At 44.8% G+C, this 14,233-nt stretch overlaps 1 protein-coding gene across 10 annotated transcripts in view; it reads right to left on the bottom strand.

Annotated features, from left to right (window-relative positions):
- LOC123993513 (glutamate receptor 2) overlaps positions 1-14,233 on the bottom strand; it is a 65,178-nt gene that overhangs the window by 7,424 nt on the left and 43,521 nt on the right. For all 10 annotated transcript variants that reach the window (XR_006831460.1, XM_046295720.1, XM_046295723.1 and 7 more), the window contains exons 4-11: positions 6,284-6,480; positions 4,770-4,823; positions 4,086-4,244; positions 3,626-3,793; positions 3,053-3,157; positions 2,616-2,723; positions 1,232-1,438; positions 708-1,075 (exon numbers count right to left, since the gene is read on the bottom strand). Coding sequence is in view for 9 of the 10 variants with exons in the window: in XM_046295720.1 (XP_046151676.1) it covers positions 708-1,075; positions 1,232-1,438; positions 2,616-2,723; positions 3,053-3,157; positions 3,626-3,793; positions 4,086-4,244; positions 4,770-4,823; positions 6,284-6,480 (1,366 nt within the window). In the remaining variant the exon portion in view is untranslated. The remainder of the gene's footprint in view (positions 1-707; positions 1,076-1,231; positions 1,439-2,615; positions 2,724-3,052; positions 3,158-3,625; positions 3,794-4,085; positions 4,245-4,769; positions 4,824-6,283; positions 6,481-14,233) is intronic.

The raw sequence follows: 14,233 nt of genomic DNA, 5'->3' as shown, positions 1-14,233 counted from the left end.
TATCTGTTGAGGGCATATAAATAAATGTTATGACCATAAAGTTATTGAAACTGAGCACCCTGGAGCAAATATACAAAGTTAGCTCTCCCAGTATACATCAGCAAGTATCATTCATACACAAAGGGATGCGGTGGGGAACAGCTACACATTGACGCCACAGCTTATCTTTCCTGACTCAACATGACTGGGGGAGTGGATATGTAGGAGGAGGGTTGATGACAAATCTCCCAGAATTCATGTGACTGACTGTCCCCTCTCTGGTGCAAAGTGGGAGCCTGCTTAACATAATCTGCTGCACTCGCACCTCATTAAATCGCTATACGCCAATCAGTAATATGACTGGGCCTATGGTATTTGAGTCTGTTTAAGTATTATGCTGTATGTTGAGTGCAAAAGGACTTCAAGGCCTCCACAGGAAGTGAATTAAAGTGTAATTTCCTGAGATTAAGTTTGTAGGGATATCGTTAATGTATATTTTTATCTCGTTATTTTACAGGGTAAAATGATTGAGATTACATTGCCATTTTTTATACAACAACCAGGGGAATAGTTAAAGGGGACAGGAGGAGAGAGAGATGATTAGATGGCCACTGTAGTATGATTTGCCAGGTTGCTAAAACTGAGCCAGAAGATCAAATCAAATAATACTAGTAAATCACAGTGAGCCAGCCTAACAACGTACAATCAGGAGGCAGTTTGAAACCCACCTTGGCGAGATGTCACATCCCTGTCTCATGAAGGCGCCGAGGGAGAACCAGAGACTGTTGAATATCCCAAACTCGTTGGTCGATTCATTAGTCTGGATCTGGCCATCCTCGTACTCCTCTGTGTGCCACTCGTATGGGCTGAATCGGCTGACCAGGAAGAGCACCACACTCACACCGATGTAGGCAAACACGATGCACATCCAGATCTCGTAGGCCAGAGGGTCCAGGAAAGAGAAGACTCCAGGTTTAGACTTCTGGGGCTTCTTGATCATGATGGAGATCCCCAAGGACATGAATGGCTTGGAGAAGTCAATGACTTCTTCTCGGACGAGGGTAATGGTCAACGGTGCCACGGCTATATCAGCTTTCTGGGTAAGAGAGGAGGAAGGAGCTTATTGTTCTAGCGAAACAGGATAAGGTTTAGTTGTGTTTAAAGGGAACTACTGGGAATGTTTCAATAGTTTGTATACAGCAGGTCATTGGATGTGATCAGTATTAGAAGATCCATGCATCTCTTTTCTTACCCCATAGACGAGCTCTCCCACCATTCCGTTCCAGATCTTGGTCTCAGCGTCTCGAGCTCCATATTTTCCATCCCCCACAATTTTCAGCTGGTATTTGAAGCCGCAGTGCTTGGCTATCTCAGCGGCCAAATCTACACAGTAGCCCTCGTATCTTTCATTGTCTAGAAAAAGGTCAGCGTTCTTCTTAAGCATTACATATGGGGCTTCCTGGGGGAGAAAATGACAAACACTGTTCAGTCCAGTAGGCTTGCCTTTAGGCATTACATCATGGTATACATGTGAGCTTTGTACAATGACAGAGGAATAAATAGTTTCACAAACTTAATGTTGTAACAGACTTAGAGCTCTATTCAATATGGAAAGCTGAAGCATTACAGATTCCGTGATAGAGATGTTTTAAGGTAATTTCCGATTGAGCCGACATAAGCAGCATTTACTGTGAATGAAGTCTCTGATAAAGCAGGAAGGTTGCCTTTAAATTTCAATCATGCTGTAAAGCTGAACCTTTGCAAATCTGAGTGAATAGAGCCCCTAGACAACTATGGGTTGGTTTGTGTATGTTGAACGGTGTCCATATTAGGACAGCCTCGGTGTGCTTAGTCCACTCCTGTACTCTCTGTTCACCCACGACTGTGTGGCCAAGGACGACTGAAATCAAATCAAATGTTATCATATTCACATGTGCTGAATACAACAGGTGCAGACCTTACAGTGAAACACTTACTTACAAGCCCCTAGCCAACAATGCAGTTGAAAAAAAATACGGATAAGATTAAGAAATAAAAGTAACAAGTCATTAAAGAGCAGCAGTTAAATAACAATAGCGAGACAATATACAAGGGGTACCGGTACAGAGTCCATGTGCGAGGGCACCTGTTAGTTGAAGTACTCTGTACATGTAAGTAGAGTTGTTAAAGTGACTATCCATAGACGATAACAACAGGGAGTAGCTGCACTGTAGAAGAGGGGAAGGGGGGGCAATGCGTTACCTACATGTACAAATGACCTCGACTAAACTGTACCCCCGCAAATATTGATTCAGTACCGGTAACTCCTGTATATAGCCTCGTTATTGTAATTTTATTGTGTTACTTTTATTTTATTTTTTACTTTAGTATATTTAGTCAATTTTCTCTATTTCTTAAACTGCATTGTGAGTTAAGGCTTGTAAGTAAGCATTTCACGGTAAGATCTACTGTTGTATTCGGTGCATGTGACAAATACAATTTTATTTGATTTTATATGGACACTGTAATGTCGAAAATACATGATTCTATGGACTAGTAACAATTGCTAAGTGAGAAACTAATCAAAGGAAATGATATCCAATTGTTGTGTGTTCATGAGTCAGTTAGTATGAATAGAGTCTATGATAAGTCATTACCAAGATTGTGGTCACAATGACAGTTTTGTTTTCCATCCCTGTTGTGTCATTCGGGAACACGTCTGATTTTGTGACAGCCATTTTGTCAACTTCGTTCCAATATCCAATCTGTGGAGGAAATAATTAATAGTGAATGAACAATGCCATAATGTCATGAGACAGTGTTGTTGTTTCACATGATGGGAAAGGACTGAAGCATCTACACAGCCATGTTATAAATTCTCTGTCATTTCTGCTCTCTGCAAAAAATGGTTGATTTCTGTAGGCCAATTCCATCCAATGTCGTGTCTTTAGATCTTTGCTCTATTGGTTCAGTTCTGATGTGCTGTTGTCTTGTTCCATCACAGACAAACATATTAAAGACTGTCATATATTATACAACCTTGATCTATTAAGATTCTGACATGTTCCAGACATATTCAGAAACACTAGCATACCTTCACAGGACCATTATTTTTCAGTTCCATGATATTAACTGAGTAGTTGACTCGTTTGCCATGTTGATCGAACTGAATGTTCCCTGTGAGGCCGTCCACACGAACCTAAAAGGACACAAAAGCACATCGTCAGAATTGCAAGACACCACAATTAAATACCTCTGTCATAGACAAAACCAATTCAGTTTCTCCACACAGATTTGGAATCAAATTGCGTAGTCTAAGCTCTAAAGCTGGAGGCTGACTATTGTGTGTGGGCAGACGATTGTCACTGTTAGCTCAGGGGAGAATGTGTTTGTGTGAGTTTGTGTGTGTGTGCATGCGTATGTGTGTGTACATGTGTGTCCTTATACTTCAGTCTCTGTGTGTGTGTGTGTGTGTGTGTGTGTGTGTGTGTGTGTGTGTGTGTGTGTGTGTGTGTGTGTGTGTGTGTGTGTGTGTGTGTGTGTGTGTGTGTGTGTGTGTGTGTGTGTGTGTGTGTGTGTGTGTGTGTGTGTGTGTGTGTGTGTGTGTGTGTGTGTGGGGGGGTGGTAGAGCCAGACAGCTGTTGCCACGGCAACCCCATGCTATCACCTGTTTGAGTGCGCGCTCGATCTCCACTCCTTGCGCCCATGGCACAGCGGGGTTGGCCAGACAGTCGCCGTTGTTGCCCTTCCTGGCGATGTCAATGCGCTGCTTGTGCAGGTAGCGGAAGGCCTCCGTCATCACCTGCACTGAGTCGTAGGTCAACGCAGATGTGTACTGCAATAGAACAGAGGGGGATGGGTGTGTGATTGTGTGGGGGGATATGGGGACACAGGGGAGGGGGAGGAAGAGATGGTGTGTGTGTGAGGGGTGTTGTGACGACTTGTTAGTGTGCGTGTCTGTGTGTGGGCATGCGGCTGTGTTCCTGGGTTTGCACGCGCACAGTATGAGTGAGTGAGTGAGAATGGGGTAGGAACATTTTTAATCGGCAGACAACGCACAGCTCCCCAAAGACAGACTAATGCTAGCTGAGTGCCACTCAATCGAACCCAATGTTATATCTACTCACCCTAATCTTACTGTCGGCACCAGGGTATTCCTTCTCCTCCAGAGCCTCCCAAATCTGGTCAAATTTGGACACCAACGGGTCATCAAAATCCACAATCTGGAAACCTGACACGTTGGCTCCGCCATATTGGATTTTGGAGAGGTCCCCATCCACAAAACCCTGAAATTAAAACAAAGAAATCAAATTAAGGAGATAAAATGGAAATGTTTGCCATCATACAAATCAAGAGCTTGGGACTATAAGGTTCCATCTGCATTTTTGTCAAAATTGAGATATTGACATAACCTCGTTCTGTTCAATGGATTGAATGCTGTAATAACACCGAATAAAACCATTAATAATTATTGATGTTATTAAGTTCAAAAGATAAACATTTCTGACACAATCACACCAATGAGGGTTCGGAACTTTAAAGCCAATTATCTCAGAATCATATTTTTGCAGATAGAACCTTATAGTCCCAAGATATCGAAATGTCAACTACCCCCGCCCAAAAAATGGGAAAGGGATGATTTAATAAATTACGCTAACTAATTGTGTAATACTTAGGGGGGTTCAATTGGAAGACAATCACTCTGTGTTCTCAATGTCTTATCACGAGCTTGATAAATTATTTTACAAATCACTTTGTTCATCCTGAGATTACAATTCCACTGCTGGTTAAACAGAGTTGTGAAAACTTACCAAATTTGCAATGATGTAGTGGTAGCCTTTCACATGTCTGCCAATGGTGATGACCTGGGGACAACATCAGATAGGGAAACAGAACAGAAACCATAATGACGTGTAAACCAAACAAGACAGTCTCCAAGTAATCATATTCCTCATGGTACAGCAATCATGTTTGAGAATGAAAATTGTATACTTCAGTGGAGTTATAACTCTATCTACCAAACACAAAAAAACATCCATTGTCATATTTTAGTGTGGAGTGGTTAGTGCTTTTTGAGGTCGATTCGGTTTCTGTTCGATTATCAAAAAATGATCACGGTTTATGATTTCGGTTTAGATATGTATTTATTTTACAATAAATGCACTATGTATTATGCGGATTGAATGCTGTAAAAACGCAAAATAAAACAATTAATAAAAGTCCCTTGATGGTAGTTGATGCCTATTACTGCTTATCATATATTAACCATCCATTATTCACATTACTTTAACATAATAAAATAATGTTTGTTGTTGTGTATATTACATTAGTTATATTTGATAACTTTATTATTGTATTACAAGTCATCCTCTCATCAGTTTCTTAAAGTAAATAAGGCATACTTTTATGACTGCTGAATACCAACATCACACAATTCAGGCTGGATCTGATTTATCTCTGGAGAAACTGCTCATTGAGCTCACAGAGAAAAAAAACGAACGAAACGCAATTCTGATATTTGAACCCACGTCAGTAAATAATTGAACTAAAATTAACCTACATTTCTGTTAAATGCTAAGCACTATCATATTTCCACATTATACCTGTAGCATGTACAATTGTTTTGATTAAAAGTCATAACCCACTGCCACCTGCCAGTGTTATCACTTGTCAGTACCGAAACTAAAACAGGAAGCCCATTTCAGTAACTACCTCAAAAGCCATTTTAGTGACTATCTCAAATGACACACCTGCAACTAATCCCACCACATGAGTAACACCTCCACTTAGAAATCCACTTACATATAGAGATTTGAAGAATCATTTGAATAAAATGCATTTTAAGTGACTTGCTTTGGCAGAAGAGTGTGACCAGGTTGGATTATTTTTCTCTCAGATAAAAGCTCTAGCATGCAACAGCGGGGTGAATATGGGCATTGGTTAAACACATGTCTGCCATTGGTTAAACACATGTCTGCCATTGGTTAAACACATGTCTGCCATTGGTTAAACACATGTCTGCCATTGGTTAAACACATGTCTGTTTGCATTAAATACTACTCAATGGACTATCCCAGGATCTAGGGAAGGTTTAGAAATAACCTGTTCATGTGAATCTCTATGCCTTTTAATTCTATTGTTGTATTCTAAGCCTAAAATAGCCCTTTTCCTTGTGGGGACTGAGGAAATGTCCCCACTTGTATGAATATTCCTTGTTTTACTATCCTTGTGAGGACTTCTGGTCCCCACAAGGCTAGTAATATCAAACACACAAGCATACGCCAACAACATCTCACTCGCTGCATTACACATACTGAGCTCGTACCTGCTCCATAATGTCTCGGACTTTGTCCTGTTCACAGTCGAGGATGACCCGTCTCTCCTTCTTGTTCTCCAGGTCCTGGAAGAGGGAGCGATAGGCCTCGTCTTTCCTCTCGTCCTTCAGGTTGCCCACGTTAATGGCCATCACCTGCCACTTCCTCTCCGCAGCCGTGTCCAGCACCACCTGCAGCGTGGTCAAACCTGGACAGACAACAGGGTCATGTTCATTCGTCATTAAACTGAAGAAAATGCTCTGAAACTGGGTGAGATGAGAAGGCACTATTTGAACTACCCCAATAAGAAATGTTTGTTTTTGTTTTATGTCGCAAAATGTTTTGCTATGGTGTGTTCTAATGAACATAACCCATGAATACAGTTCATTGTAGGGTTCATATCCATGCAAATAGATGGATATATGACATTAGAGGAGCCAACATCAACCAACATTTGTGGTGAAATGTAACACACAGTTCTACTACCACACTGTCTGACTATAAGACCCACACAGTCCAGTTCATCATACTGTAAGAATTACTCCTGTGTACAGTTACCTCTGCCCCGTTCTTTCTGTACAATTCTCTACAAAGAGTTGGCCAAGGCTTAAGTCAATTGTTACATCAACTCTAATGTTCCTATTCTACTTGTGTCCCACCCTGTTTAATGACGGTACAAGAGTAGTGTGCATTGATCTCAACCTCCATAGAGGGCAGTTGGAGCATGATTTGATATTAAAGGGTGTGAGCGTTTCATCCTAGATGGTGAATTACAGCTAATTGATTTGATATGACAGGGCAGCAGTGTTCATGAAGGTGAGATGCCGGGGGGGGGGAAGCATTTTCCTCAGAACACATAAGTCATGATTACTGTAGGGTCATTATGACTCAGTTAAGATTGATTGTTTCTCCGGTGTCCATTAAAGAAGATAATTGGAATTTGCTCTGATTTAAGCTCCGCTCAACATGCGCTGACGCGAGGCAACAAGAGAATCCCGGCTAATGGTCAATATTATAAATTATTAGGCCTATGCATTGGGTAATATTTAAACATACTGTATTTTAGAAAGCATCTTCACAGAGTGGAAATAATTTTGTTAATCTTTTGGGATGCAGGTTTATTGCATGTTCAGACTCAGCATTACATGTGAGAAGCATTTTCATACTTTTATGTCTTTAGGAAATATTTGTATCTACCTGGGATAGTCAGGAATCACCACACTATACAGTAGCTTTACTAAACTACTGCCACTTAAAAACCTCAACAGATTGTTAAGTTACATAATCACAAACCCTAAGCATCGTTAATAAACAGATTCCGACACTATATTTGTCATGCAGGTGAAAGAGGACCCAAACGCGACTTAACAGAAACAGAGTTTATTAAAGTCCAAAACGGAATAACAGAAATCCTCTAGACTTGTAGAGGGGAAACAACTGGAGAAGCGGCCACAGACTGCAGGTCGCTTCGGGTAGGCGCAGGCCGTAGTCGACTGAGACACCTGCTCACACGCAGCATCTGATGAAGGCACAAAACACGACAGGACAGGGTGATACACAATCACGGCAAAAACACGACAGGACAGGGCGAAACGCAATCACAGCATGGTGAATACAATACAAGGAACCGACGGGACAGGAACGTAATTTTGACAGATCACAAAGGAATAAATAGGGAATCTAATCAGGGGAAAGGATCGGGAACAGGTGTGGGAAGACTAAATGATGATTAGGGGAATAGGAACAGCTGGGAGCAGGAACGGAACGACAGAGAGAAGAGAGAGCGAGAGAGTGAGAGAGGGAGGGGGAGAGAGAGGGATAGAAGGAGGGAAAGAACCAAACAAGACCAGCAGAGGGAAACGAATAGCATGGGAGCACAGGGACAAGACATGACAATAAATGACAAACATGACAGTACCCCCACTCACGTTAGCGCCTCCTGGCGCACTCGAGGAGGAACTTGGCGGCAACGGAGGAAATCATCGATGAGCGAACGGTCCAGCACGTCCCGAGACGGAACCCAACTCCTCTCCTCAGGACCGTAACCCTCCCAATCCACTAGGTCAAAGGACGTCCCCAGAACGCATGTCCATAATCTTATGTACCTTGTAACCAGGTGCGCTCTCGACAAGGACGGGAGGGGGGAGGGAAGACGAACGGGGGTGCGAAGAAAGGGCTTAACACAGGAGACATGGAAGACAGGATGGACCACTGAAGATGTCGCGGAAGGGCTCGCACAGCGACAGGATTGACGACCTGGGAGACACGGAACGGACCAATGAACGCGGAGTCAAAATCCGAGAAGCTGTCGTAAGAGGAAGGTTGCAAGTGGGAAAGCCACACTCTCTGGCCGCAACAATACCTTGGACTCTTAATCCTGCGTTTATTGGCAGCTCTCACCGTCTGTGCCCTGTAACGGCAAAGTGCAGACCTCACCCTTTCCAGGTGCGCTCACAACGTTGGACAAACGCTGAGCGGAGGGAACGCTGGACTCGGCAAGCTGGGATGAGAACAGAGGAGGCTGGTAACCCAGACTACTCTGAAACGGAGATAACCCGGTAGCAGACGAAGGAAGCGAATTGTGAGCGTATTCTGCCCAGGGGAGCTGTTCTGCCCAAGACGCAGGGTTTCTGAAAGAAAGGCTGCGTAGTATGCGACCAATCGCCTGATTGGCCCTCTCTGCTTGACCGTTAGACTGGGGATGAAACCCGGAAGAGAGACTGACGGACGCACCAATCAAACGACAGAACTCCCTCCAAAACTGTGACGTGAATTGCGGGCCTCTGTCTGAAAACGGCGTCTAACGGGAGGCCATGAATTCTGAATACATTCTCAATAATGATTTGTGCCGTCTCCTTAGCGGAAGGAAGTTTAGCGAGGGAATGAAATGTGCCGCCTTAGAGAACCTATCGACAACCGTCAGAATCACAGTCTTCCCCGCAGACAAAGGCAGACCGGTAATGAAGTCTAAGGCAATGTGAGACCATGGTCGAGAAGGAATGGGGACGGTCTGAGACGACCGGCAGGAGGAGAGTTACCCGACTTAGTCTGCGCGCAGTCCAACAAGCAGCCACGAAACGGCGCGTGTCACGCTCCTGAGTCGGCCACCAAAAGCGCTGGCGAATAGACGCAAGAGTGCCTCGAACACCGGGATGACCAGCTAACTTGGCAGAGTGAGCCCACTGAAGAACAGCCAGACGAGTCTGAAACAGGAACGAAAAGGAGGTTACTAGGACAAAGCAGTGTGCGTGAGTGCTTGTTAACCTGTCTTTCAATTCCCCAGACTGTTAACCCGACAACACGCCCATAAGGAAGAATCCCCTCGGGATCAGTAGAAGCCACAGAAGAACTAAACAGACGGGATAAGGCATCAGGCTTTGTTCTTGCTACCCGGACGGTAAGAAATCACAAACCGAAACGATGAAAAACAACGCCCAACAGCTTGACGGGCATTAAGTCGTTTGGCAGAACGGATGTACTCAAGGTTCTTATGGTCTGTCCAAACGACAAAAGGAACGGTCGCCCCCTCCAACCACTGTCGCCATTCGCCTAGGGCTAAGCGGATGGCGAGCAGTTCGGTTACCCACATCATAGTTGCGCTCAGATGGCGACAGGCGATGAGAAAAATAAGCGCAAGGATGAACCTTATCGTCAGACTGGAAGCCTGGGATAGGATGGCTCCCACCCTACCTCTGAACAACCTCGACAATGAATTGTCTAGTGACGTCAGGAGTAACGAGGATAGGAGCGGACGTAAAACGTTCTTTAGAAGATCAAAAGCTCCCCGGAACCGGACCACTTAAAACACGTCTTGACAGAAGTAAGAGCTGTGAGAGGGGCAGCAACTTGACCGAAATTACGAATGAAACGCCGATAGAAATTAGCGAAACCTGAAAAAAGCGCTGCAACTCGACACGTGACCTTGGAACGGGCCAATCACTGACAGCTTGGACCTTAGCGGAATCCATCTGAATGCCTTCAGCGGAAATAACGGAACCGAGAAAAGTAACGGAGGAGACATGAAAAGAGCACTTCTCAGCCTTTACGTAGAGACAATTCTCTAAAAGGCGCTGTAGAACACGTCGAACGTGCTGAACATGAATCTCGAGTGACGGAGAAAAAATCAGGATATCGTCAAGATAGACAAAAACAAAAATGTTCAGCATGTCTCTCAGAACATCATTAACTAATGCCTGAAAAACAGCTGGCGCATTGGCGAGACCGAACGGCAGAACCCGGTACTCAAAATGCCCTAACGGAGTGTTAAACGCCGTTTTCCACTAGCGTCCCCCTCCCTGATGCGCACGAGATGGTAAGCGTTGAAGGTCCAATAGTAAAGCACCTGGCTCCCTGCAGAATCTCAAGGCTGATGACATAAGGGGAAGCGGATAACGATTCTTAACCGTTATGTCATTCAGCCTCGAGAACATCCACGCAGGGGCGCAGAGTACCGTCCTTCTTTTTAACAAAAAGAACCCCGCCCCGGCCGGAGAAGAAGAAGGCACTATGGTACCGGCGTCAAGAGACACAGACAAATAATCCTCGAGAGCCTTACGTTCGGGAGCCGACAGAGAGTATAGTCTACCTCGAGGAGGAGTGGTCCCCGGAAGGAGATCAATACTACAATCATACGACCGGTGAGGAGGAAGGGAGTTGGCTGGGACCGACTGAAGACCGTGCGCAGATCATGATATTCCTCCGGCACTCCTGTCAAATCGCCAGGTTCCTCCTTGAAGTAGGGACAGAAGAAATGGGAGGGATGGCAGACATTAAACACTTCACATGACAAGAAACGTTCCAGGATAGGATAGAATTACTAGACCAATTAATAGAAGGATTATGACATACAAGCCAGGGATGACCCAAAACAACAGGTGTAAACGGTGAACGGAAAATCAAAAAAGAAATAGTCTCATGTGGTTACCAGATACTGTGAGAGTTAAAGGTAGTGTCTCAAATTTGATACTGGGAAGATGACTACCATCTAAGGCAAACATGGGCGTAGGCCTGTCTAACGGTCTGAAAGGAATGTTATGTTTCCGAGCCCATGCCTCGTCCATGAAACAACCCTCAGCCCCAGAGTCAATCAAAGCACTGCATGTAGCACCCGAACCGGTCCAGCGTAGATGGACCGACATAGTAGTACAAGATCTAGATGAAGGGACCTGAGTAGTAGCGCTCACCAGTAGCCCTCCCTTACTGATGGGCTCTGGCCTCTTACTGGACATGAATTAACAAAATGTCCAGCAACTCCGCAATAGAGGCACAGGCGGTTGGTGATCCTCCGTTCCCTCTCCTTATTCGAGATCAATCCCTCCCAGCTGCATGGGCTCAGTCTCAAAGCCAGAGGAGGGAGATGGTTGCAGATCGGAGCAGGGAAACACCGTTGATGTGAGCTCTCTTCCACGAGCCCGGTGAGGAAGATCTACCCGTCGTTCTATGCGGATGGCGAGAGCAATCAAAGAGTCCACATCTGAAGGAACCTCCCGGGAGAGAATCTCATCCTTAACCACTGCGTGGAGTCCCTCCAGAAAACGAGCGAGCAGCGCCGGCTCGTTCCACTCACTAGAGGCAGCAAGAGTGCGAAACTCAATGGAATAATCCGTTATGGACCGTTCACCTTGGCATAAGGAAGCCAGGGCCCTAGAAGCCTCCCCACCAAAAACTGAACGGTCAAAAACCCGAATCATCTCCTCTTTAAAGTTCTGGAATTTGTTAGAGCAATCAGCCCTTGCCTCCCAGATAGCTGTGCCCCATTCTCGAGCCCGGCCAGTAAAGTGAAATGACATAAAACCCGAGGATCTCTAGAGTATGTGTGGGGTTGGAGAGAGAACACAATCTCACACTGCGTGAGAAAGGAGCGGCACTCAGTGGGCTGCCCGGAGTAGCTAGGTGGGTTATTAACCCTAGGTTCTGGAGGCTCGGCAGGCCAGGGAGTAACAGGTGGCACGAGACAAGACTCTGGAACTGTCCAGAATCGGAAACCTGAGCGGCCTTTTCTCCAATGGCGAGCAGCAGACAATTCCTGCTCGTGTCTGCCGAGCATGGCTGATGGATCTCGACGGCAGTGTAACGAGCGTCTGAAGTCGCAGTAATAATTTGACTGGGTCCATTCCTTGGTCGGTTCCTTCTGTCATGCAGGTGAAAGAGGACCCAAACGCGACTTAACAGAAACAGAGTTTATTAAAGTCAAAACGGAATAACAGAAATCCTCTAGACTTGTAGAGGGGAAACAACTGGAGTAGGCCACAGACTGCAGGTTGGGTAGGCCCAGGCCGTTTACATTGAACACCTGCTCACACGCAGCATCTGATGAAGGCACAAAACACGACAGGACAGGGTGATACACAATCACGGCAAAAACACGACAGGACAGGGCGAAACGCAATCACAGCATGGTGAATACAATACAAGGAACCGACGGGACAGGAACGGATCACAAAGGAATAAATAGGGAATCTAATCAGGGGAAAGGATCGGGAACAGGTGTGGGAAGACTAAATGATGATTAGGGGAATAGGAACAGCTGGGAGCAGGAACGGAACGACAGAGAGAAGAGAGAGCGAGAGAGTGAGAGAGGGAGGGGGAGAGAGAGGGATAGAAGGAGGGAAAGAACCAAACAAGACCAGCAGAGGGAAACGAATAGCATGGGGAGCACAGGGACAAGACATGACAATAAATGACAAACATGACAATATTGATACCATGAATACTAGAGAAACCTGTTAGAATACCCTTCGGTTGGAACTGAAGGGTATCAGAAATCAATCGCCTTCAATAACGATTCAAAGCACACAAATTGTAAATAAGTGAAATTTGCAATATTTCACAGTTGGGATACAAACATATACAGTGGGGCAAAAAAGTATTTAGTCAGCCACCAATTGTGCAAGTTCTCCCACTAAAATAAATGTGAGAAGCCTGTAATTTTCATCATAGGTACACTTCAACTATGACAGACAAAATGAGAAAAAATAAACATATCCAGAAAATAACATTGTAGGATTTTTAATTAATTAATTTGCAAATTATGTTGGAAAATAAGTATTTGGTCACCTACAAACAAGCAAGATTTCTGGCTCTCACAGACCTGTAACTTCTTCTTTAAGAGGCTCCTCTGTCCTCCACTCGTTACCTGTATTAATGGCACCTGTTTGAACTTGTTATCAGTATAAAATACACCTGTCCACAACCTCAAACAGTCACACTCCAAACTCCACTATGGCCAAGACCAAAGAGCTGTCAAAGGACACCAGAAACAAAATTGTAGACCTGCACCAGGCTGGGAAGACTGAATCTGCAATAGGTAAGCAGCTTGGTTTGAAGAAATCAACTGTGGGAGCAATTATTAGGAAATGGAAGACATACAAGACCACTGATAATCTCCCCCGATCTGGGGCTCCACGCAAGATCTCACCCCGTGGGGTCAAAATGATCACAAGAACGGTGAGCAAAAATCCCAGAACCACACGGGGGGACCTAGTGAATGACCTGCAGAGAGCTGGGACCGAAGTAACAAAGCCTACCATCAGTAACACACTACACCGCCAGGGACTCAAATCCTGTAGTGCCAGACGTGTCCCCCTGCTTAAGCCAGTACATGTCCAGGCCGGTCTGAAATTTGCTAGAGAGCATTTGGATGATACAGAAGAAGATTGGGAGAATGTCATATGGTCAGATGAAACCAAAATATAACTTTTTGGTAAAAACTCAACTCGTCGTGTTTGGAGGACAAAGAATGCTGAGTTGCATCCAAAGAACACCATACCTACTGTGAAGCATGGGGTGGAAACATCATGCTTTGGTGCTATTTTTCTGCAAAGGGACCAGGACGACTGATCCGTGTATAGGAAAGAATGAATGGGCCATATATCGTGAGATTTTGAGTGAAAACCTCCTTCCATCAGCAAGGGCATTGAAGATGGAACGTGGCTGGGTCTTTCAGCATGACAATGATCCCA

The sequence above is a fragment of the Oncorhynchus gorbuscha genome, linkage group LG13 (assembly GCF_021184085.1).
Source record: "Oncorhynchus gorbuscha isolate QuinsamMale2020 ecotype Even-year linkage group LG13, OgorEven_v1.0, whole genome shotgun sequence".
NCBI lineage: Eukaryota > Metazoa > Chordata > Actinopteri > Salmoniformes > Salmonidae > Oncorhynchus > Oncorhynchus gorbuscha.
This window is presented reverse-complemented; position numbering and strand designations above follow the sequence as displayed.